Below are 22825 nucleotides of genomic sequence, written 5' to 3' on the forward strand. Positions count from 1 at the left end.
GAACTCATTTATGTTAGCTAAATATTCCCTCACAATCTTTCTGTTTACAGATAACTTGGATTCCTCTATTCCTTTAAAAGGACAGTGAAGATCAGTTGATGTTACATTTTCTTTCTGAGAGAAAACAGATGCAAAATAGGAATTAAAAAGTTCGGCCTTCTCAACATCCTCTCTTACCATTTCTCCATTTTCATCCTGTAAAAATCCTATAGCATCTTTGACTTTTCTTTTACTTTTGACATACCCCCAAAATCCTTTTTTATTGCTTTTGACATCTCTTGCAAGCCTTAATTCATTGTCAGCTTTAGCTAACCTGATACGTGCCCTGCAGGATCTGCAGACTGCATTATAATCTTCTTTAGATATGCCTCCCTCTTTCCATTTAATAAACATTTCTTTCTTTCTTTTTAGCATGTGTTTAAGTTCTGTGTTCATCCATCCTGGTTTCCTTAAATGCTTCCCATTCTTCCTACTTTTCGGGATTGTTAACGATTGTGCTTTGAGAATCTCATTTTTAAAAATTTCCCATCCTTCCTGGACATTTTTGTCTTTAAGGACATCCAGCCATTGGATCCCTCCTATTCTCTTTCTGAGTCTCTTAAAATCTGCCTTTCTAAAATCTAACCTTGAAGTTTGAGTCTTCACATGTCTTCCTCCTCTAGTTATCCAAAATTCTATAATAGCATGATCGCTGCCTCCTAGGGTCCCAGCCACCTTTACCTCCTCAACCATTTCCTCCCTGTTTATAAGGATTAGATCCAAAGTAGCAGATCCCCTTGTTTTCTCCCCTACCTTTTGGAAGATAAAGTTGTCAGCAAGAGACGATAAGAATTTGCTTGACCTGTTAGTTTTACTTGAGAGAGATTCCCAACAAATGTCTGGATAGTTGAAATCTCCCATGACCACTACGTCATATTTTTTGGAGAACTTGGTCATTTGATACATAAAGAGTTCATCCATATCTTCAGCTTGCCCAGGTGGCCTGTAGTAAATGCCTACAATGGTGTCCTTTCCGTTGTTCTCTCCTTGTATTCTTACCCAAACAGTTTCCACAGAACTCCCAGTCTCTGAAGCTTCAATCTCTGTGCAGATATACGCTTTTCTAACATACAATGCAACACCTCCTCCTCGTTTATCAAGTCTGTTTCTTGCAAATAAGTTGTATCCTTTTAGCCTTTTATTCCAATCATGTGTATCGTCCCACCAAGTTTCAGTGATTCCAATGACATCATATTCCTTTTCCTGCATTAGTAGTTCCAATTCTCCTTGTTTGTTGCCCATGCTTTGTGCATTTGTATAAAAACATTTTAGTTTGTGATTGGTTTCTCTTCCTCCCATATTTTTATTATTTAAATTGTTTTGTCTTTGTTCTTCCTTTCCACTTCCAGTAGCAGAGATCTCAATAGTATTTGTCAGCTGTATGGCTTTTTCTGGCCTTTTGCTTCCCTTCCCACATTGTTCTAGTTTAAAGCTCTTCTGATGAGTGTAGCAAGGCGACTTCCAAATACATGTTTTCCAGTCTTCGTAAGGTGCACCCCATCTCTAGCAAGTAGTCCATCATATAGGTAATTCATTCCGTGATCCAGAAATCCAAATCCTTGTTGACGGCACCATCGACGTAGCCAGTTGTTCACCTGTAGAATCTTATTCCACCTCATTGTTCCATGGCCATCCACTGGGAGGATGGATGAGAAGACCACCTGCGCTCCCAATTCTTTCACTTTCTTGCCTAAGTCTTCAAAGTCACTGCAGATGGTTTCCAGGTCCTTTCTTGCGGTGTCATTTGTCCCCACATGTATTAGCAGGAATGGGTAGTGATCTGTAGGTCTGAAGAGTCTTGATATCCTGTCAGACACATCTTTAATTTTTGCTCCTGGAAGACAGCACATTTCTCTTGAGGTTATGTCTGGTCTGCAGATAGCGGCCTCTGTTCCTCTTAACAGGGAATCCCCCATGACCACCACTCTCCGTTTTTTCTTCACAACATTCTTCTTTCTCCATCCAGGAGGATTCTGAGGGCTTACAAGGTTATTCATTGCTGGCAAAGTCTTATTTTGCTGTATTTCTTCATGGTTCTCCTGCGTGAGAGCCTGGTACTGGTTCCTGAGCAGTATGGGTGCTGACTGCCTCTCGATCCTCCTGCTTCTGTGGGTCACATGCTTCCATTCCTCTGTTTCGTCAGGTGCAGTTCGAATTTCTTCTCTTTCTGAATCATGAAGAGATAATTCTGCTCTGTCTAAGAACTCTTCACCTTCCTTAATGATTTTCAAGGTAGTTAACCTCTCTTCTAGATTTCGCAACTTTTCCTCCAACAGGGACACAAGCTTGCATTTCTGGCATGTGAAGTTTGGCTTTTCCACTGGCAAGTCTGTGAACATGTAGCAGGATATGCAGCTCACCAAATGGCTCCTGGACTCTTCCATGTTCTTATTGTTAATGTTCTGAAAACAGTGAAAAAAGCTTAAGAAAAAAGCTTCAAAATGCGCGCGCCGGTTTACCGATGTCCTCTTTTCAGCTCCAACAGCCAAAATCCAGTGTTCTTTGAGCTCGCGGAGACTCTTCACTTACCCCAAAATGCAGTGGGAATATGCAAATTATCTCCTCAGGACTCCTCCCCTGGTTTACCGATGTCCTCTTTTCAGCTCCAACAGCCAAAATCCAGTGTTCTTTGAGCTCGCGGAGACTCTTCACTTACCCCAAAATGCAGTGGGAATATGCAAATTATCTCCTCAGGACTCCTCCCCTGGCCTTCTAATCAACCTTGCTGCATTTGGGTGAATATGAGTAGAAAGTATCGCCTTGTAAACTACAGAATTCATCCAGCTGCTTCTGTCTTCAGTCACATCATCAATAAACATTAGTGACCCAGTGCTATTGGAAGCCATGCATGCCCATGCCATCTCACTGCCTGCACCATGTTTTACAGAAGATGTAGTAGGCTTTGGATCATGAGCCGTTCCAAGACTTCTCCATACTTTCTGCTTCCAATCATTCTGGTACAAGTTGATCTTAGTTTCATCTGTCCAAAGAATGCTTTTCCAGAACTGGGCTGGCTTCTTAACATGTTTTTTTGGTAAAGTCTAATGTGGCCTTTCTATTTTTAAGGGTGATTAATGGTTTGCACCTTGTGGTGAACCCTCTGTATATGCGGTCATGAAGTCTTCACTTTCAATACTGAAAGACCTATTTCCTGGAAAGTGTTTTTCACTTGGGTGGATGTTGTGAATGGGTTTTTCTTCACCATGGAAAGGATTCTGCGATCATTTACCACTGTTTTCTTCTGTGGACCTCCATACCTTTTTGAGTTCCCATCCTCACCAAGTGAGCTCTTTTTTTAGCAGAATATACCAAACTGTTAATTTGGCCACTCCAAACATTTCTGCTATTTCTCCGATGGATTTCTTATTTTTTCAGCCTAATGATAGTCTGTTTCTCTTCCATCAAGAGCTCCTTTGACCGCATGTTGTGGGTTCACAGCAACAGCTTCCAAATGCAAATGCCAAACCTGGAATCAGCTCCTGGCCTTTTACCTGCTTAACTGATGAAGTATTAATGAGGGAAAAGCCCATGCAGCCCATTAAAGAGGTTTTGAGATAACTGTCCAATTACTTTTAGTCCCTTGAAAAAGACAGCTACATATTAAACAGCTATAATTCCTAAACCCCTACTCCAATTAGAATATGAATACCCTCAAATGAAAGCTGAGAGTCTGCACTTTAAGCCCATATTGAACTATGTCCTGAATATGTTTTGGTAAACAGCTAAAGTGTCAAAACTTGTGTCACCGTCCAAATATTTCTGGACTTAACTGCACTTGTCTATCCTGTTGCACCAGCAACATCTGTCCATGCTGCATAAGAACTACTCATCTGGACTTTGTGGACCCTCCTCACCAGGTGAGACATATCAGTCATTCACAGGCGAAAATGGTCATTGAGGACTATTCTAGGATAGAGGGTTATCTGGTGTCACCTCTTTCGTTACAAAAGGAGCAGGTGAATAGAACAGTTTACACCTTGATGGTAGAAGACAACTCAGGAATGTACATTACATTCATTGGTGATTTCTTCTGAATGGAGTAAATTCTGTTTAATCTAGGGGAGCGTGGGGGGGGGGGAATAATACAAAGAGAATAAGCTAGTATTTCCACACTCTTCTGGTTATACTGTAGGTTAAAACAGAGGGACTAAATGGGTCAAAACCAACCCATTTTGCACAGTGTGTAAGTACAGGGCAGGAGACGACGCCACGTGCCGAGAACTGCAGAGTTTTGCACAGAGCAGTAAACGTCGCCACGTGCTTAGAATTGATTTATCCATGTCTTATATGTAAGGACATTTGCATTTTCTGTTTCATAACCGACTGTCAAAGAGTTATCTCAAAACATTCAGAAGCTGAAATGCCAAAACTTTAGAAACTGTTGCCATGTACTGTTACTGTCAAAGGCATGAAAGTGACAGCAGAGAGCAGCCTATATTTTTTATTTCAGCATGGTAATTATACTGCATCCCACATTTGGGAACTCACTAGACACCCACTTAAGAGGGAAGCTCCGAAAGCAATCTTCTCAAGAAAGTAAGAAAAAGATTTAAAAAGAACCCAAAAACAATGTGAAGTGCTCAGATAGAAAGGTAATAATGTGATAATAGCCTCCTTCGTGTTCTGTAATTACACGGCAGTAAACATGAACACTGCTAAAGTCAGATCGCACAATAAGCAACAGCGACAAAAATAATAGTAACGACGTCATCACCAAGGCTCAATATACCCAACACTGATAGGAGGCTAAATTTCCTTGGATGATGCGGAAAAGATGTTCACCCCTAATATAACTATATATTTTACCAGTAAGTATGGATTTACATTACCGTGAGTCATTGAATTAGACCAGTGTCACAAGCACCCATCATTGTGAGATTATATATATATATATATATATATATATATATATATATATATATATATATATATATATATATATATATATATATATATATATATATATATATATATATATATACACACACACATTCATATACAGTACAGACCAAAAGTTTGGACACAGCTCATTTAAAGATTTTTCTGTATTTTCATGACTATGAAAATTGTACATTCACACTGAAGGCATCAAAACTATGAATTAACACATGTGGAATTATATACTTAACAAAAAAGTGTGAAACAACTGAAAATATGTCTTATATTCTAGGTTCTTCAAAGTAGCCACCTTTTGCTTTGATGACTGCTTTGCACACTCTTGGCATTCTCCTGATGAGCTTCAAGAGGTAGTCACCGGAAATGGTTTTTACTTCACAGGTGTGCCCTGTCAGGTTTAATAAGTGGGATTTCTTGGCTTATAAATGGTATTGGGACCATCAGTTGTGTTGTGCAGAAGTCAAGTGTATACACAGCTGATAGTCCTACTGAAAAGACTTAGAATTTGTATTACGGCAAGAAAAAAGCTAAATGAAGGTCAGTCAGTCACTAGCCTCAGAAATCCCAAGTTAACAGCAGCTCAGATTAGAGACCAGGTCAATGCCACAAACAGTTCTAGCAGCAGACACATCTCTTCAACAACTGTTAAGAGGAGACGTTGTGCAGCAGGCTTTCATGGTAAAATAGCTGCTAGGAAACCACTGCTAAGGACAGGCAACAAGCAGAAAAGACTTGTTTGGGCTAAAGAACACAAGGAATGGACATTAGACCAGTGGAAATCTGTGCTTTGGTGTGATGAGTCCAAATTTGAGATTTTTGGTTCCAACCACCGTGTCTTTGTGCGACGCAGAAAAGGTGAACGGATGGACTCTACATGCCTGGTTCCCACCGTGAAGCATGGAGGAGGAGGTGTGATGGTGTGGGGGTGCTTTGCTGGTGACACTGTTGGGGATTTATTCAAAATTGAAGGCATACTGAACCAGCATGGCTACCACAGCATCTTGCAGCGGCATGCTATTCCATCCGGTTTGTGTTTAGTTGGACCATCATTTATTTTTCAACAGGACAATGACCCCAAACACACCTCCAGGCTGTGTAAGGGCTATTTGACCAAGAAGGAGAGTGATGGGGTGCTACGCCAGATGACCTGGCCTCCACAGTCACCAGACCTGAACCCAATCAAGATGGTTTGGGGTGAGCTGGACCGCAGAGTGAAGGCAAAAGGGCCAACAAGTGCTAAGCATCTCTAGGAACTCCTTCAAGATTGTTGGAAGAGCATTTCCGGTGACTACCTGTTGAAGCTCATCAAGAGAAAATACAGAAAAATCTTTAAATGAGAAGGTGTGTCCAAACTTTTGGTCTGTACTGTATATATATTTATTATATATATATTTATATTATATATATATATGAGTGACAGAGTCACTGGTGATATGTGAGGGGAGATATGTTTCACGGTGGCTACTAACCTAAGTGAACTAATCCTAGAAGTTTCTTCAGCATGTTAGGTGCTGAAGAGGTTAATGAGCCATTTTGGTAAGGGTTCTTTGTGAGTAGGTGTGACATGGGTGGGACGCCTACTCACCATATCTCCACCTCAAGGGTGTGGCTGGAGAAGGTAAATCTCCAGCAGTGAGGTTTTTTTCTGTTGTGATTTTGGAGAGGCAAGTCTTCAGACTGTGGAACTTTACCTTAGGAGGAGCTGAAGTGTGCTGCAACTGGTGCAGGCGAATTCCGCACACAAATGGACTGTGCTATTGTTTGTCTTTTGTTTTGCTGTTATGTCAGCAAGGCTGAGTTTATTTTGCTGAACCTGCAGTGATTTATGCCGTTATAATAAACCTGCAGATGAAACTGTTTTTGAGTCTACTTCTGAAAGCAGCCGAGTGAGTTATCTTGCCAAAGTTGGAGTGAGAATGCGGTCAAGATTCCAGGAACACGTGTACCTGCCACAGAGATCGGTGGATGTCCTTGGTAAAGGCCGCCAGCCAGAGATGTCCGGCAGCATGGAGGAGCTCCTCAAGCACCTGCTTCAAAGCAAACAACAGCAGCACCAGCAGAACCTGCAGACGCAGCAGCAAATGCAGCAGCAGCACTGGGAGCTGCTACAGTAACAACGAGAGCAGCAGCAGCAGAGCCAGCAGGAGACAAACTCCTAAAGCATCAGATTCAACAGCAGCAACGACAGATGGAACTCTTAGCAGGGGAGATCCGCAGCAGAGAAACCGCTTCTCTCCCAAGTCCAGGTGATGTTTCATGCGCCCAGAAGGCGGTAAGGCGAGCTATGCAAAAGATGACCCCAGGTGATAATGAAGAGGCATTTCTGACTGTGTTCGAAAGGGTAGCAGAGCGGGAAAGGCTGCCGCCGGAGCATTGGAAGAAGGTGCAGGCCCAGAAAAAGGCCTACTATGACCTGGCCCTACAGGATGCACAGGAGTATGCCAAATTAAAGACAGAGCTATTGGCATGCTCAGGAGTGATTATGTCGGTCAGAGAACAAAAGGGTCCACCACTGGGCGTATGCTGGCGACAAACCTCCTCGCTCGCAGATGTTTGACCTGCTACATCTAGTCCAAAAGTGGCTGCAGCCAGAGTCTTCCACTCCTGCCCAGATGGTCGAGCGTGTGGTGATGGACAGGTTCATCCATTCCCTTCCTAGGCCGATGCATACCTGGGTTGCCAAGGGCGACCCTCGGAACGTGGACAACCTCGTAGGCCTAGTAGAGCGGTACCAAGTGGTCGCAGTTCAGGGGGAGTTGTTGTACCGGGTGACCAAACTAAGAGGTGAAGAGATAGTGGAACAGCTGTACGTTTCAGAGCCATATCGACGAAGGGTATTAGACATAGCTCATTCACATGTTCTGCGGGGGGACTCCTGGTGGAGGGGGGGGGGGTCGAAAAAAACTCAGGAGAGAATAATGAGGAGGTTCTATTGCCAGGATGTTACCGGGAGATCCTAGACTAGACTATTGTAGGTCCTGCCCCACCTGCTAGATAACTCCGCTCTCCTCCTACTTCCGTAGTCCCTTGGTCCCACTACCTGTTATAGAAGTTCCCTTTGAGAGGATTGCCATGGACCTTGTGCATCGCTTAGTTAAATCGGCCTGGGGCCACCAATACATCCTGGTGGTCATGGACTATGCAACCCGGTACCCCAAAGTGGTACCCCTAAGGAACTCGTCAAGTAAGAGTATAGCCCGGGAACTGGTCCATATTTTTGCCAGGACAGGTCTGCCAAAGGAAATTTTGACAGACCAGAGAACCCCCTTCATGAGCAACGTTATGAAGGAGCTATGTAAGGTCCTTCAGTTGCCCAGCTACGGACCTCAGTTTACCGTCCAGAGACGGACAGCATAGTGGAGCGCTTTAACAAGACCTTAAAGGCAATGCTCAGGAAGGTCGTTGAGAAGGATGGGCGAGACTGGGACAACCTGCTTCCGGCCCTTCTTCGTCAGAGAAGTTCCTCAAGCCTCCACTGGCTTCTCTCCGTTTGAGCTCCTTTATGGTCGGCATCCAAGAGGACTCCTAGACATTGTCAAGAAAACCTGGGAGACTGAGGTAACTCCCCACTGGAGCATCATCAAACATGGCGCACAGTTGAAGGAGAGAATGGCGAAAGTGATGCCCATCATGAAGGAACATCTCCTCCAGGTGCAGGAAGCCCAGGCGAGGGTGTATAACTGGTCAGCAAGGCTGAGACAGTTCCAGCCTGGGGATCGCGTTGTGGTACTTATTCCCACCATCGAGAGCAAAGTTCCTGGCCAAGTGGCAAGGCCGTATGAGGAGGTGGAGAAACTCAGCAAAGTGAACTACAAAGTCCACCAGCCTGACCAAAGAAAGCCCCACCAAGTGAACTTGCTCAAACCAACGCGAGATCGGGAAACGTTGGGGGCCAGTCCCAAAGTGGACATCACTATAGCAAAAGCAACAGTGTAGAGAGCAGCAACGGAACCGTGACCTCTTCTCTGAGTTGCCAGGGTGTACACAGGTGGTCGAGCATTATGTGCTGGCTGAAGCGCATGTTAGGGTAAATCTTAAGCCCTATAAGATTCCTGAAGCCCGCCGTGAGGTGATCTCAGCTGAGGTGAAGAGGATGCTGGACCTCGGTGTGATAGAGGAATCAAAGAGTGGATGGTCGAGTCCCATCGTTCTCGTGCCAAAGCCCGATGGGGAGTGGAGGTTGTGCAATGACTACCGCCGGCTGAATGAGGTATCCAAATGTGACGCATACCCCATGTCCAGCATCGGTAAACTCATCGAGAGGCATGGACCTGAGAGGTATATTACTACCCTAGACCTGACAAAGGACTACTGGCAGATCCCCATGTCCCAGAGGGCCAAGGAGAAACTGCTTTCTCTACGCCTGACGGGTGTCTCCAATACACCCAAATGCCTTTCGGGCTGCAGGGGGCCCCAGCCACCTTTCAGAGGGCCATGGAGCCGATCCTCGTCCCACATAAGAAGCATGCCGCAGCCTACCTTGATGACATTGTCATCTTTAGCCTAGATCGGGCTAGCCATCTACCAAAGGTACAGGCGATTCTGGATGCTTTGAGGAAGGCGGGATTAACTATAAATCCGAAAAAACATGCCACTGGAAAGGAGGAGGCCAAGTACTTAGGCTATGTCGTCGGGAGAGGCGAAATGAAGCCACAGTCAATAAAGTCGAGGCAATCCAGAACTGGCCGCAAACGTTCTCCAAGAATCAGGTAAAAGCGTTTCTTGGAATTATGGGATATTACCGGCGGTTTATCCCAAACTTTGCAATGATGGCCGCGCCACTTACGGATCTTCTCAAAAATACCAAATCAACGACGGCGAAATGGACGGGTGAAATGGAGACGGCGTTCCAACAGCTGTAGTTGGCACTGTGTAAGCAGTCGGTCTTGGTCGCACCAGACTTTAATAAAGAATTTGTGGTCCAGACAGATGCTTCAGAAGTTGGCCTAGGAGCCGTGCTCTCCCAAGAGATAAATGGTGAAGACCAGCTCATCCTGGAAGCTCTCTTCCTGCGATAAAAATTACGAGAAAGAGTGCTTAGCCATAAAATGTGCCATAGATACGCTACCTACTAGGCCGGTTGTTTAAACTTGTGTCAGACCATGCCCCTTTGAGGTGGTTGAGGGAAAAGAAGGGTAAGAATGTCCGGGTGACTAAGTGGTTCTTAGGTCTCCAGGACTTTAATTTCACGTGGAGCATAGACCCAGGAAGTTACACGGTAACGCTGAAGCCCTCTCCAGAATTCCCTGTCTGGTGTCTAAAGGTGCCCAAACTCCCGGTTTTGGGTAGAGGGGAGTGGTATGTGACAGTCACTTGTGATATACGTGAGGGGAGATATGTTTCACGGTGGCTACTAACCTAAGTGAACTAATCCTAGAAGTTTCTTCAGCATGTTAGGTGCTGAAGAGGTTAATGAGCCATTTTGAGATGGGTTCTTTGTGAGTAGGTGTGAGATGGGTGGGACGCCTACTCACCATATCTCCACCTCAAGGGTGTGGCTGGAGAAGGTAAATCTTCAGCAGTGAGGTTTTTTTTCTGTTGTTGTGAGTTTGGAGAGGCAAAATTCCAGACACTGGAACTTCAGCTCGGGAGGAGCTGAAGTGTGCTGCAACTGGTGCGGGCAAATCCCGCACACATATGGACTGTGAATAATAGTGTGTCAGTATATTTGTCCATTCATTCTTCCTTAATTATATGAAGTTTGCCAGTGGAGTATGTGGCAAAACAGCCCCACACCATTATGTTCCTACCTCCAAACTTAACTGTTGGTATGGTGTTTTTGGGGTAATATGCAGTGCCTTTTTGACCTCCAAACATGGTGGTGTATTATGGAATTCAAAGAGTTAAATTTTGGTCTCATCTGACCAAAGTAGATTCTCCCAGTATTTTACAGCTTTGTCTAAATGTTGTAGCGCAAATGTTAAATGCGCTTGCACATGCTTTTTGTTAAGTCTTGCGTGGTGAGAATGCATACAGGCCATGGAGGTTGAGTCCATTACTTATTGTTTTCTTTGAAACAATTGTACCTGCTTATTCCAGGTCTTTCTATAGCTCTTCACGGTGGTCCTTGGCTCTTGAGAACAACTCTTCTGATATTTCTTTTCACTCATCTGTCTGAAATCTTGTGGGGAACACCTGGTCCTGGCCAGTTTATGGTGAAATGATGTTCTTTCCACTTCAGTATTATGGCCCCAACAGTGTTCACTGGAACCTTCAGTAGTTTAGAAATTCTTATATAACCAATGCCATCCGTATGTTTTGCAACAATAAGGTTGCAAACGTCTTGAGACAGCTCACTGGTTTTACCCATCATGAGATGTTTCTCGTGTGGCATCTTGGTAATGAGACACCTTTTTATAGGCAATCAGTTAAACCAGCTGATTTTTTTCACTAAATGGCAGGATTGCTTTATTATTACTTATAGATTTCAGCAGGTGTCATAACTTTCCACGGCTTTTTGAACTTCTCTTTCTTCATGTGTTCAATACTTTTTCCCTGTGTCATTTCTCATTATTACACATAACTTAATTTTTGGACATCTATGGTCTGATTTCTTTTCCTGTGTGGTTTGAATGGGTTGCTACCGACATCTGGTGAGCATTTCATAATATATAAATATAAATATATATATATATATATATATATATATATATATATATATATATATATATATATATATATATATATATATATATATATATACATACATATATATACACATACAGTACAGACCAAAAGTTTGGACACACCTTCTCATTTAAAGATTTTTCTGTATTTTCATAACTATGAAAATTGTACATTCACACTGAAGGCATCAAAACTATGAATTAACACATGTGGAATTATATACTTAACAAAAAAGTGTGAAACAACTGAAAATATGTATTATATTCTAGGTTCTTCAAAATAGCCACCTTTTGCTTTGATGACTGCTTTGCACACTCTTGTCATTCTCTTGATGAGCTTCAAGAGGTAGTCACCAGAAATGGTTTTCACTTCACAGGTGTGCCCTGTCAGGTTTAATAAGTGGGATTTCTTGCCTTATAAATGGGGTTGGGACCATCAGTTGTGTTGTGCAGAAGTCTGGTGGATACACAGCTGATAGTCCTACTGAATAGACTGTTAGAATTTGTATTATGGCAAGAAAAAAGCAGCTAAGTAAAGAAAAACGAGTGGCCATCATTACTTTAAGAAATGAAGGTCAGTCAGTGCGAAAAATTGGGAAAACTTTGAAAGTGTCTCCAAGTGCAGTTGCAAAAACCATCAAGCGCTACAAAGAAACTGGCTCACATGAAGACCGCCCCAGGAAAGGAAGACCATGAGTCACCTCTGCTTCTGAGGATAAGTTTATCCGAGACACCAGCCTCAGAAATCACAGGTCAACAGCAGCTCAGATTACAGACCAGGTCAATGCCACACAGAGTTCTAGCAGCAGACACATCTCTTCAACAACTGTTAAGAGGAGACTTTGTGCAGCAGGCCTTCATGGTAAAATAGCTGCTAGGAAACCACTGCTAAGGACAGGCAACAAGCAGAAGAGACTTGTTTGGGCTAAAGAACACAAGGAATGTACAGTGGAAATCTGTGCTTTGGTCTGATGAGTCCAAATTTGAGATCTTTGGTTCCAACCACCGTGTCTTTGTGCGACGCAGAAAAGGTGAACGGATGGACTCTACATGCCTGGTTCCCACCGTGAGGCATGGAGGAGGAGGTGTGATGGTGTGGGGGTTCTTTGCTGGTGACACTGTTGGGGATTTATTCAAAATTGAGGGCATACTGAACCAGCATGACTACCACATCATCTTGCAGCGGCATGCTATTTCATCCGGTTTGCGTTTAGTTGGACCATCATTTATTTTTCAACAGGACAATGACCTAATACACCTCCAGGCTGTGTAAGGGCTATTTGACCAAGAAGGAGAGTGATGGTGTGCTACGCCAGATGACTTGGCCTCCACAGTCACCAGACCTGAACCCAATCGAGATGGTTTGGGGTGAGCTGGAATGCAGAGTGAGGGCAAAAGGGCCAACAAGTGTTAAGCATCTCTGGGAACTCCTTCAAGATTGTTGGAAGACCATTTCTGGTGACTACCTCTTGAAGCTCATCAAGAGAATGCCAACAGTGTGCAAAGCAGTCATCAAAGCAAAAGGTGGCTACTTTGAAGAACCTAGAATATAATACATATTTTCAGTTGTTTCACACTTTTTTGTTAAGTATATAATTCCACATGTGTTAATTCATAGTTTTGATGCCTTCCGTGTGAATGTACAATTTTCATATTCAAGAAAATACAGAAAAATCTTTAAATGAGAAGGTGTCTCCAAACTTTTGGTCTGTACTGTATATGTATATATATATATATATATATATATATATATATATATATATATATATATATATATACACTTATTATTTTTACATACATACATACATACATACATACATACATACACACACACGAGGGGGTACCCAAAAAATTAGATTTAAAAATGTTTTATTCAAGATAACATCTTGAAAACATTAATTCCCTTCAAAATCCTGTCCATTAGATGATAAACACTTGTCCCAATGGTTTTTCCACTGTTGAAAACATTTTTCATATTCTTCTGAACTAATGCTGCTAAGTGACTTTTTCTTAACCTCTTCTAAATCCTGAAAACGCATTCCCTCTACGCATTTCTTCATTCTTGGGAATAAGAAGAAATCGCAGGGGGCTAGGCGAGTAAGGGGGTGAGAAACCGCTGTCATGCTGTTTTTCAACAAAAAGTGGTTGGTTGATTTTCAACGCTGTGTGGGCAAGCGTGATGTCATGATGAAGCAGCCAGTCCCCCAATCACAATTCAGTTCGCATTTTTTCTCACTGCCTCACGCAATCGCTTCAGCATGTGCAGATAGTAATGTTGGTTCAGTGTGGTGTCCTGAGGAACAAATTCAATGTGAAAAACTCCTTTGATGTCAAAAAACAAAACCATCATGGACTTCAAATTTGATTTCACTTGCTGTGCTTTTTTTGGTCTGAGCAATGAAGCTGTCTTCCACTGGCTGGACGGCTGTTTTGTTTCAGGATCAAGGCGTAACATCAAGATTCATCCCGTGATGATTTTTTGATAAAAAATCTGGGTCACCTCTTTATTCTCCCGACCTAGCCCCTTGCGACTTCTTCTTATTCCCAAGAATGAAGAAAAACCTAAAAGGGAAAGTGTTTTCAGGACGTAGAAGAAAACAGCTGGAGGCACTTAACAGAATTAGTTCAGAAGAATATAAAAAAAATGTTTCAAACAGTGGAAATATGCATATAATATAATGGAGAGTATTTTGAAGGGGATTAATGTTTTCAAGATGTTATCTTAAATAAAAAAAATTAAATAAGTAATTGTTTTTTTTGGGTACCCCCTCATATACAGTACAGACCAAAAGGACACACCTTCTCATTTAAAGATTTTTCTGTATTTTCATGACTATGAAAATTGTACATTCACACTGAAGGCATCAAAACTATGAATTAACACATGTGGAATTATATACTTAACAAAAAAGTGGAAACAACTGAAAATATGTCTTATATTCTAGGTTCTTCAAAGTAGCCACCTTTTGCTTTGATGACTGCTTTGCATACTCTTGGCATTCTCTTGATGAGCTTCAAGAGGTAGTCACCGGAAATGCTCTTTCAACAATCTTGAAGGAGTTCCCAGAGATGCTTAGCACTTGTTGGCCCTTTTGCCTTCACTCTGCGGTCCAGTTCACCCCAAACCATCTCGATTGGGCTCAGGTCTGGTGACTGTGGAGGCCAGGTCATCTGGCGTAGCACCCCATCACTCTCCTTCTTGGTAAAATAGCCCTTACACAGCCTGGAGGTGTGTTTGGGGTCATTGTTCTGTTGAAAAATAAATGATGGTCCAACTAAACGCAAACCGGATGGAATAGCATGCCGCTGCAAGATGCTGTGGTAGCCATGCTGGTTAAGTATGCTTTCAATTTTGAATAAATCCCCAACAGCAAAGCACCCCCACACCATCACACCTCCTCCTCCATGCTTCACGGTGGGAACCAGGCATGTAGAGTCCATCCATTCACCTTTTCTGCGTCGCACAAAGACACGGTGGTTGGAACCAAAGATCTCAAATTTGGACTCATCTGACCAAAGCACAGATTTCCACTGGTCTAATGTCCATTCCTTGTGTTCTTTAGCCCAAACAAGTCTCTTCTGCTTGTTGCCTGTCCTTAGCAGTGGTTTCCTAGCAGCTATTTTACCATGAAGGCCTGTTGCACAAAGTCTCCTCTTAACAGTTGTTGTAGAGATGTGTCTGCTGCTAGAACTCTGTGTGGCATTGACCTGTTCTCTAATCTGAGCTGCTGTTAACCTGCGATTTCTGAGGCTGTTGACTCGAATAAACTTATCCTCAGAAGCAGAGGTGAATTTTGGTCTTCCTTTCCTGGGGCGGTCCTCATGTGAGCCAGTTTCTGTTACAGATCCGGGTGGTGGAACCTCTGTGCTGCGGTGCAAGGAGGGACCCAGAGGGGCGTAACTAAGTATCAACTCGGACCGACCTAGGTCGTACGGCAGCTAACGACTCCGTGACCAGGAAGGGACCGAGCAGAGGGACCAGGTGCTACTCTGGGGATGACCTTGTAAGAGAGCAGGTGACTCCCAAGGGTCAGATGGCTGAGACTGACCAATACTGCAGATGGGCACAGCAGGCAGGCTGACGAGAGATCCGGGTAGATGAACTGGCAGAGACAGCAGGCGACAGGCGGGAGCCTCTAGGTAGGCTATCAGGTGGTCACGGCAAGTGACAGGAAGGAGCCTCCAGGTAGGCTGACAGGTGGTCACGGCAAGTGACAGGCGGGAGCCTCTAGGTAGGCTGACAGGTGGTCACGGCAAGTGACGGGCAGGAGTCTCCAGGTAGGCAGACAGGCAGGTGCTTCCAGGTAAGCAGGCCGGCAAAGCCCATAGACAGACTGGCGGACTGAAAGGAAGACAGGCTGTCAGGCTGGAGAGTAGTCAGGCTGGCGGGCAGAACTAGTAGTCAGGCTAGCAGCGGGACCTGAGGGCTGAAGCAGAGGTAAGTACACTGTGCATCAACTATTGCTCGGGCACCTCCATTTTGGAGGAGGTGCCATATATATGGGAGGACCTCCAGCAATTGTCCGGGGACTCCTTAGGGCGGCGCGCGCAGCCCCTTTAAGAGGCCTAAGCGCAGTGCCAGGGAAGCAGCGCGCGCCGGCAGCAGCAGGAAGAGGAGCGCTGGAGAACGCCGGGCGGGGAGCGCGGCGGTGAGAGGGACGGCGTCTCTGCCTGGCAGGGGGCAGAGACGCCGATGCTACAGTACCCCCCCTTTACGCCCCCTCTTTTTTAGGCCAGAAAGAAATTTTTTAAGGAGAAGCGGGGCGTGGATGTTCTCCCTTGGTTCCCAAGTTCTCTCCTCTGGGCCAAACCCCTTCCAATCCACCAGAAAAAAGGTTTTTCCTCTTACCCTCTTGGTGGCCAGAATGTTCTCTACCTCAAAAATGTCCTCAGCGAAAACCGGAGCAGGGGAGTACCTGGATTGTTGGAAAAAGAATTAAACACAACAGGTTTGAGGAGCGATACGTGGAAGGAATTGGGAATCCGCAAGGTGGCCGGGAGTTTTAACTTGTAGGCCACTGGGTTGATTTGTTTGAGGACTTCAAATGGACCGATGAACCGAGGACCCAACTTAAAGGAGGGTATTTTGAGCCGAACATGTTTGGAGGAGAGCCAAACCTCGTCTCCCGGACGGAATTGAGGCGTATCCAGACGGCTCTTGTCAGCATGTCTCTTCATCCGCTCGGAGGAGGTGTCATATATATGGGAGGACCTCCGGCAATTGGCCAGGGATTCCTTAGGATGGCACGGGCGGCCCCTTTAAGAGGGAGGGAGCGCGCGCGCCCTAAACACAGTGCCCGGGAAACTGCACGCGCCGGCAGCAGTAGGAAGAGGAGCGCTGGAGAACGTCGGGCGGGGAGCGCGGCGGTGAGAGGGACGGCGTCTCTGCCTGGCAGGGGGCAGAGACGCCGATGCTACAGTTTCTTTGTAGCGCTTGATGGTTTTTGCAACTGCACTTGGGGACACTTTCAAAGTTTTCCCAATTTTTCGGACTGACTGACCTTCATTTCTTAAAGTAATGATGGCCACTCGTTTTTCTTTACTTAGCTGCTTTTTTCTTGCCATAATACAAATTCTAACAGTCTACTCAGTAGGACCATCAGCTGTGTATCCACCAGATTTCTGCACAACACAACTGATGGTCCCAATACCATTTATAAGGCAAGAAATCCCACTTATTAAACCTGACACTGCACACCTGTGAAGTGAAAACCATTTCCAGTGACTACCTCTTGAAGCTCATGAAGAGAATGCCAAGAGTGTGCAAAGCAGTCATCAAAGCAAAAGGTGGCTACTTTGAAGAACCTAGAGTATAAGCCATATTTTCAGTTGTTTCACACTTTTTTGTTAAGTATATAATTCCACATGTGTTAATTCATAGTTTTGATGCCTTCAGTGTGAATGTACAGTTTTCAAAGTCATGAAAATACAGAAAAATCTTTAAATGAGAAGGTGTGTCCAAACTTTTGGTCTGTACTGTATACACTGCTCAAAAAAATAAAGGGAACACTCAAATAACACATCCTAGATCTGAATGAATCAAATATTCTCATTGAATACTTTGTTCTGTACAAAGCTGAACATGCTGACAACAAAATCACACAAAAATAATCAATGGAAATCAAATTTATTAACCAATGGAGGCCTGGATTTGGAGTCACCCCAAAAATTAAAGTGGAAAAACACACTACAGGCTGATCCAACTTTGATGTAATGTCCTTAAAACAAGTCAAAATGAGGCTCAGTATTGTGTGTGGCCCCCACGTGCCTGTTTGACCTCCCTACAACGCCTGGGCATGCTCCCGATGAGGTTGCGGATGGTCTCCTGTGGGATCTCCTCCCAGACCTGGACTAAAGCATCCGCCAACTCCTGGACAATCTGTGGTGCAACGTGACGTTAATGGATGGAGCGAGACATGATGTCCCAGATGTGCTCAATCAGATTCAGATCTGGGGAACGGGCGGGCCAGTCCATAGCTTCAATGCCTTCATCTTGCAGGAACTGCTGACACACTCCAGCCACATGAGGTCTGCATTCTCCTGCATTAGGAGGAACCCAGGGCCAACCGCACCAGCATATGGTCTCACAAAGGGTCTGAGGATCTCATCTCGGTAACTAATGGCAGTCAGGCTACCTCTGGCGAGCACATGGAGGGCTGTGCGGCCCTCTAAAGAAATGCCACACCACACCATTACTGACCCACTGCCAAACCGGTCATGCTGAAGGATGTTGCAGGCAGCAGATCGCTCTCCACGGCGTCTCCAGACTCTGTCACGTCTGTCACATGTGCTCAGTGTGAACCGGCTTTCAATTGTGAAGAGCACAGGGCGCCAGTGGCGACTTTGCCAATCCTGGTGTTCTGTGGCAAATGCCAAGCATCCTGCATGGTGTTGGGCTGTGAGCACAACCCCCATCTGTGGACGTCGGGCGCTCATACCACCCTCATGGAGTCTGTTTCTAACAGTTTGTGCAGACACATGCACATTTGTGGCCTGCAGGAGGTCATTTTGCAGGGCTCTGGCAGTGCTCCTCCTGTTCCTCCTTGCACAAAGGCAGAGGTAGCAGTCCTGCTGCTGGGTTGTTGCCTTCCTACGGCCCCCTCCATATCTCCTGGTGTACTGGCCTGTCTCCTGGTAGCGCCTCCAGCCTCTGGACACTACGCTGACAGACACCGCAAACCCTCTTGCCACAGCTCGCACTGATGTGCCATCCTGGATGAGCTGCACTACCTGAGCAACTTCTGTGGGTTGTAGAGTCCATCTCATGCTACCACGAGTGTGAAAGCACAACCAACATTCAAAAGTGACCAAAACATCAGCCAGAAAGCATTGGTACTGAGATGTGGTCTGTGGTCCCCACCTGCAGAACAACTCCTTTTTATTGAGGGTGTCTTGATAATTGCCAATAATTTCCATCTATTGTCTATTCCATTTGCACAACAGCATGTGAAATTGATTGTCAATCAGTGTTGCTTCCTAAGTGGACAGTTTGATTTCACAGAAGTTTGATTTACTTGGAGTTATATTCTGATGTTTGAGTGTTCCCTTTATTTTTTTGAGCAGTGTATATAAAATGTAAGAAAGCAGGAGGTAATGTTACCAAGATGGTTTTATTTTTTACTAGATTTTGGTTTCCATGGTTTAGGAGTGACCAAAAGAGCCTGGGTGGGAAAGGTTGCTCCCATACTCCAGCCTGGGTCTTACTGGCCTAATAAAATGCACCTGGTCCAGCTCAGGTAGTAGTGCGCTGAGGCTGGAGAAAGACAGAGCTGGTGGATAGTCTGTACTGCAGCCTGAGAGGCTCCAGTAATACAAAGTTGGTGAGACCATGTGATTTCCTTTGCCTTACCCAGAGAAAGGACTGTCTACCAGAGATAGCCTGGGTGGATAATAGCTTCATACTGTAGTCTCAGGATGCCATAGATGGACACACCAGGTGCTGGGTTTAGCGTATATATAAGATTACATGAGAGCTAGGGGGCTTCCATGCGAGGGCCACCTCGGTGCTGCTCTTGGACTTTCTCACTCATGTACACACACAAGCTTTCCATTCAGGATACATATAAAGGTGGCTGAAATAATCTCTTCAACCGATCAAATGGACTGACCAGGGACAAATTGACTATTTCATTACATCTTCTTCACATATAATGTATTTTCTACAAAAAAAACTCTTTATGAAACAATTAAATTTTCAAATAAGAATTATCTTGAAGTTTTCTCAGACATCAGACAGGTCTACAGAGTTTAACTGGTTCATACACACATCCGGTTTTCAGATCAGACTCAGCCATTAAAGTCTATGGGGATCCTTGAGATCAGGATGGAACTAGGAAAACAGACTATGTACTTTCTACTTGACTTTTCCATCTGAGTTTCATCTGCTTTTAATTGATACATTGTTAAGAGACAATGGATAAAAACAAGGTTTGGTCACTCTACATACTCCAGGGAAAAAGAGGATCAGAAGAAAAAAAGATCAGAAGCAACTAGGATGACACCTGAGAAACAAAGTGGTCTTTTTCTTTTGTATGGAGGTGTGAATGAAGTCTTAGGTCTCCTTACTAGCTGGTAGTCTCCACAAGGAGAAACCGTACCTCCCTAGACATGCTACACCATACAGCAGCCCCTACAGACAAGTACTACTTATAAAAAATGCTCATCAGCCGTATGAGTGAGTGTCGGCCGGAGCACACGCTGCCCGTACAGACTGGATATTTATTTTTAAATTAAGAGCATTCTTTACTTTGGACAATTCCAACTTTTTAGAAGATTCAAATCAATAGTAAGCTGACCCCACAGTGTTCTCCTGTCGGGATCCCCAAGAAGCTGTGGGGAAACCTGGCAGTAGGTGTTCAATCTCCCTGCAGCGCCACTACAGGGGAAATTGAGCATTAGACTGTGATCATCCAAATCAGTGGGTTATCTGTGTAATGCAGGACAGGACAGGACAGGTCCTCCAGAGAGACGAGCTCAGTAACCCCTGTATCCTCTGTACTTAAGACATGATAATAATGAAGTGCGCCCCCTATTAACTCAAACTTCAGTAATGTGCCCAGATTCATCATTTGCATTTTGTTTTTTTAAGTCACTTTTCTCTTTTGTTGCTGTTTTTTGTTACAGAGACTTCACAACGGCACATGAGCTTCAGAAATTTTGCACAAAATAAAAAATGGTCTGAAAAAAAAAAAATCACACGTTTCGCATAATGGCTTAAAATTTGTACAAAACTTAACTGACGTAAATAAAATCAATCCCTCTAGTGGGAGACTTGAGTACATTTGTGCCAAATTTTTAACTTATTTTTTTTTTTAAAGTTGCATCTAATGAATCGGTTGAAAACATCTGGCAAAGCCACATTGAGACAAAAATCAGAAGGCTAACGAAACAACAGCAGACTACTTTATAAAAAGCGAAAATCATGAATTGAGAATTGTTCATGCAAAAAAAAAAAACTGGCAGAAATGCAATGATGAATTGGCCCGAAGTGTTCAACTACACACAAGCGGCAAAACAGCAGCCCTTATATTACAGCGCCACCTAGTGTACATATAGGAGCAGCACTGATCGCTATTGATATGTATTATTTTCCTTTCTGATTTGGGTTTTCTTGCCCACAAGACGTTACACACTTACCATGCTGCCGCTATACTAGTGATCAGCTTTTCAGTTCCTTCAGAAAGCTCAGAGGGAAGTAAAATTTCAGCCGGCTGCAAACGTAATATTCTTGTCTCCAACTCACAGCGGGATTTCGAGTCATGAAAACTATCAAATATCACTTCTCCTGTAGATGGCTGGACAGCCTGGAAAAAATAAAAATAAATAAAATGTAAAATTATAATTGTATTACAATTGTATAATACAGTGCGCCATAGTGTGTACAGGATGCAACTTTTAGAGCTATGACAATGAATTAGAGGTGGCGGGCCATACTTTTACAGCAAGGTAACAGTACGCTATCATTTTCCATAGGAGTATGTGGGTGTGGATTGTGGACGTGGCTTCATACGTGCTGTATGTTTGGTACCAACGCCCAGTACACAGGTGTCCTGCGCTGTTCCTTTAAGACACTGTCTCTGATAACAGATTGGGCAGCATGTATCAGCCATCACGGTCCCTTTAAGGTCAGATTTTTTTTTCCCAATGCAGACTTCAGACTTTGTAAGGGTGAAATCGAAAGTGAAAAATCGCGTAATCATAGAAAGGTAGAGTTGGAGGGGACCTCCAGGGTCATCTGGTCCAACCCCCTGCTTAATGCAGGATTCACTAAACCATCTCAGATATCTGTCCAGCCTCTGTTTGAAGACTTCCATTGAAGGAGAACTCACCACTTCTCATGGCAGCCTGTTCCACTCATTGACCTTCCTCACTGTCAGCAAGTTTTTTCTAATATCTAATCTGTGTCTTCTCCCATTCAGTTTCATCCCATTTCTACTAACCTTTCTTTGTGCAAATGAGAATAAAGCTGATCCCGCTACAGTGTGACAGCCCTTCAGATATTTGTAGACAGCTATTAAGTCTCCTCTCAGTCTTCTTTTTTGCAAGCTAAATATTCCCAGATCCTTTAACCGTTCCTCGTAGGACATAGTTTGCAGTCCGCTCACCATCCTGGGAGCTCTTCTCTGAACTTTCTCCAGTTTTTTGAAAAAAAAAAAAATCCACCACTAGTGAATGAAATATTGAAAACCCCATTCATAGCGCTATACCATATCTTATCCCAGACTTTCAGTGCGGAAAACTGCAGAAAAAAAACAAAATCTATGACAGCACTTATAACAATTCTGCCATGTGTAGAGTTTTAATAAAGAAGAAAGCTGAAAATTTCCCAAAATTCTAATTTTCTAAAAGTATCAGTGAAATTAAATCCTATCCCCAAGATACCAGAATATGATTCATTTCTATGCAGCTTTGTGCTACAAGTAAACCCATACAGCAGGTCGCCTTAACGAGCCTGTCCGGCAGGAGAAATGACCTGCAGCACATTGTAATGTTGTCTGACGACTGCAAGGTAAACTCAGATCCTCCTTTCAGTGCTTTAATCGCTTTATTCCAAGCAGCAGTAGATATCTTCAGGCTTTTATGGCAAGAAAATAAGCAAAGGCAGAACAAAGACCAACCGATAGAAAGTATCAGCGACATCACACGACCTGATCTCACCGTGTGCACAGACTGGGGACAGGAGCCTGAATTGTCGCTCCTTTTAGCCATATTTTAGCACAATGGCCGAGTACACTTTTACAATCTTTTATAGCTAAGGTGTAAGT

At 43.9% G+C, this 22825-nt stretch overlaps 1 protein-coding gene across 3 annotated transcripts in view; it reads right to left on the reverse strand.

Annotated features, from left to right (window-relative positions):
* The window catches only part of MSH3 (mutS homolog 3), a 252919-nt gene that overhangs the window by 208010 nt on the left and 22084 nt on the right, over positions 1-22825 (reverse strand). For 2 of the 3 annotated variants that reach the window (XM_073679269.1, XM_073679248.1), the window contains exons 8-9: positions 22001-22192; positions 21198-21364 (exon numbers count right to left, since the gene is read on the reverse strand). In XM_073679269.1, the coding sequence (XP_073535370.1) occupies positions 21198-21364; positions 22001-22192 (359 nt within the window). The remainder of the gene's footprint in view (positions 1-21197; positions 21365-22000; positions 22193-22825) is intronic. The other variant, XM_073679259.1, reaches the window with a different exon arrangement.

The sequence above is a fragment of the Phyllobates terribilis genome, unplaced genomic scaffold, assembly GCF_046119375.1.
Source record: "Phyllobates terribilis strain yellow unplaced genomic scaffold, ASM4611937v1 Scaffold_1__5_contigs__length_1240528914, whole genome shotgun sequence".
NCBI classification, from domain to species: Eukaryota; Metazoa; Chordata; class Amphibia; order Anura; family Dendrobatidae; genus Phyllobates; species Phyllobates terribilis.